Below are 1,923 nucleotides of genomic sequence, written 5' to 3'. Positions count from 1 at the left end.
CAGCCCCCGGCAACACCACATTCACCCGAATTCCATGCCCTGCCAACTGCAGGCTCACCGACCTCATCAATCCAAGTACTAATGACAATGAATAAAATTAGATTCTTATTACGTCATGTTATTAAATTTCTATATTAAAATGTGATTATCGATAAAAACATAATTATTGAAAACTTGTCCATGTATTTGTATATATATTCATATTACTCTACATTAACATTCATCATACAAGTATTCAAACGTCCAAGTAAAAATAAAAAAAAAACAAAATTTTTAATTACAAACTAATTGGAAGCAATTAGGACTAAATTAAGAGTACGCAAAGAAAGAACTGTAAAAAAGTATTCTCGGAAACAAATTAAGTCAGTAACATTATTAAGATACAAATCCAAACATATATAATTCCATATATAGATCATGAAAAACTACATTATATTACCACCATCGACAGCCAGATCATGCCCCGTCATAAACTCTGAGTCCTCCGACGCCAAAAACACCACCGCATCAGCCACATTTTTCGCCTTCATAGTCCCCTTCATACGCGAAAACCCTTCCACCACCTCATCCAGCTCCACCTCCTCCTCGATCCCCAGCATCGCCCGCAGCAGCGGCGTCCCGACCCCTCCCGGCGACACGCTATTCACCCGAATCCCATGCTTCGCCAGCTGCAGGCTCGCCGATCGCACCAGCCCCAGCAACGCGTGCTTCGACATCACGTAGTCCGTGAACCTCTCCATCCCCACTCTCGCCGCCGCGTTCGCCGTGCAAACCACGCTCCCGCCCTTCACCCCTCCCTCCACCATCGCCCGCGCCGCGTGCTTCACACACGCCGCCATGCCGCGCACGTTCACGGCCAAAAGCCTCTCGAAAGCGGAGAAGTCGAGGTCTAGGACCGTCTGGTCGGAGGCGCTGGGGACGCCGGCGTTGCTGAACATGACATCGAGGCGTCCGCACTTCCGTACGGTGGATTCGACTAGGGTTTTGACTTGCTCCTCGTCTGTAATGTCGCAGTGGACGTAGCTGCAGCGCTCGGGGCCTATTGAAACGGCAACGTTTTGGCCCTTCTCGTCCTGGACGTCGGCGATCACAACAGCCCGCGCACCGTGAGCCGCGAAGCTTCGAGCGCTGGCCTCGCCGATGCCGCTGGCGCCGCCGGTGACAATAGCTACTTTACCGTGGAGTTTGTTCCTACTTGCAATGGTGTCTGCCATTTATTTTATTTTATTTTTTCCGAATATGGGATATTCGGTAGTGAGTTAGTTTGGTATTAATTTATATAAAAACTAGCGGTTGACTGATTGATTCATCGATGTTTGTGATCATATTTGAGATTTCCCAATTTCTATGCACTTCTAATATATATACGGGATTCTGTCCATCTGATTCCACGTGAAATACATATTGGTAATGGTAGGTAATCTGCGATAATATTTGATCTGGTTACGTGCTTGTTAAGATATTTTTATTTTGTTTTGGTTTTCGATATGTGGTGTCTCAAACATTGTTAAAATTAGTGTTGATGGTAAAAATTAATCAATAGATTAATAACATATTTTTTGTGATTTGTGCTCAGATTAAATAAACTCAACGCGAATAATAAGATGAAAAGAAATAAAATCAACACAAGGGTTTTATAGTAGTTCACTCCAATATAGAGCTACGTCCACTGAGTTTTTCATTATTCTTAGTAGAGAAAATACAAGTTATGGGGAAGGGGTGTTTAATAATCCGACCCCCTTTCAGCCCATTCTTCCTCCTTATATACATCATGTCGTTTCTGCCAGTTATCAATCATCTAATCAAATCTCCGGAACAGTAATATCTGATCACCAAGATTTCAGTCAGTCTGCCTGACTTTCTCTAACGGCTTCACCACCTACTTTGTACGCATTTAATGCATGTCAAATCTTGGTACAGTTG

The 1,923-nt window shown here is 43.7% G+C and overlaps 1 protein-coding gene across 1 annotated transcript; it reads right to left on the bottom strand.

The window, feature by feature from the left end:
• Positions 1-425: 425 nt before the first annotated feature.
• Positions 426-1,214, bottom strand: LOC21393408 ((-)-isopiperitenol/(-)-carveol dehydrogenase, mitochondrial). The gene has a single exon (XM_024176204.1). The coding sequence runs from the start codon at positions 1,212-1,214 to the stop codon at positions 426-428; it is 789 nt and encodes a 262-aa protein (XP_024031972.1).
• Positions 1,215-1,923: the final 709 nt, after the last annotated feature.

Source organism: Morus notabilis, unplaced genomic scaffold (genome assembly GCF_000414095.1).
Source record: "Morus notabilis unplaced genomic scaffold, ASM41409v2 Scaffold1960, whole genome shotgun sequence".
In the NCBI taxonomy this organism is placed as follows: Eukaryota; Viridiplantae; Streptophyta; class Magnoliopsida; order Rosales; family Moraceae; genus Morus; species Morus notabilis.
The sequence above is the reverse complement of the archived record's forward strand: the minus strand, read 5'-3'. Positions and strand labels throughout refer to the sequence as shown.

Coding starts and splice junctions, on each gene's coding strand:
- LOC21393408 (XM_024176204.1), bottom strand. CDS start 1,214: ATGGCAGACACCATTGCAAGTAGGAACAAACTCCACGGTAAAGTAGCT.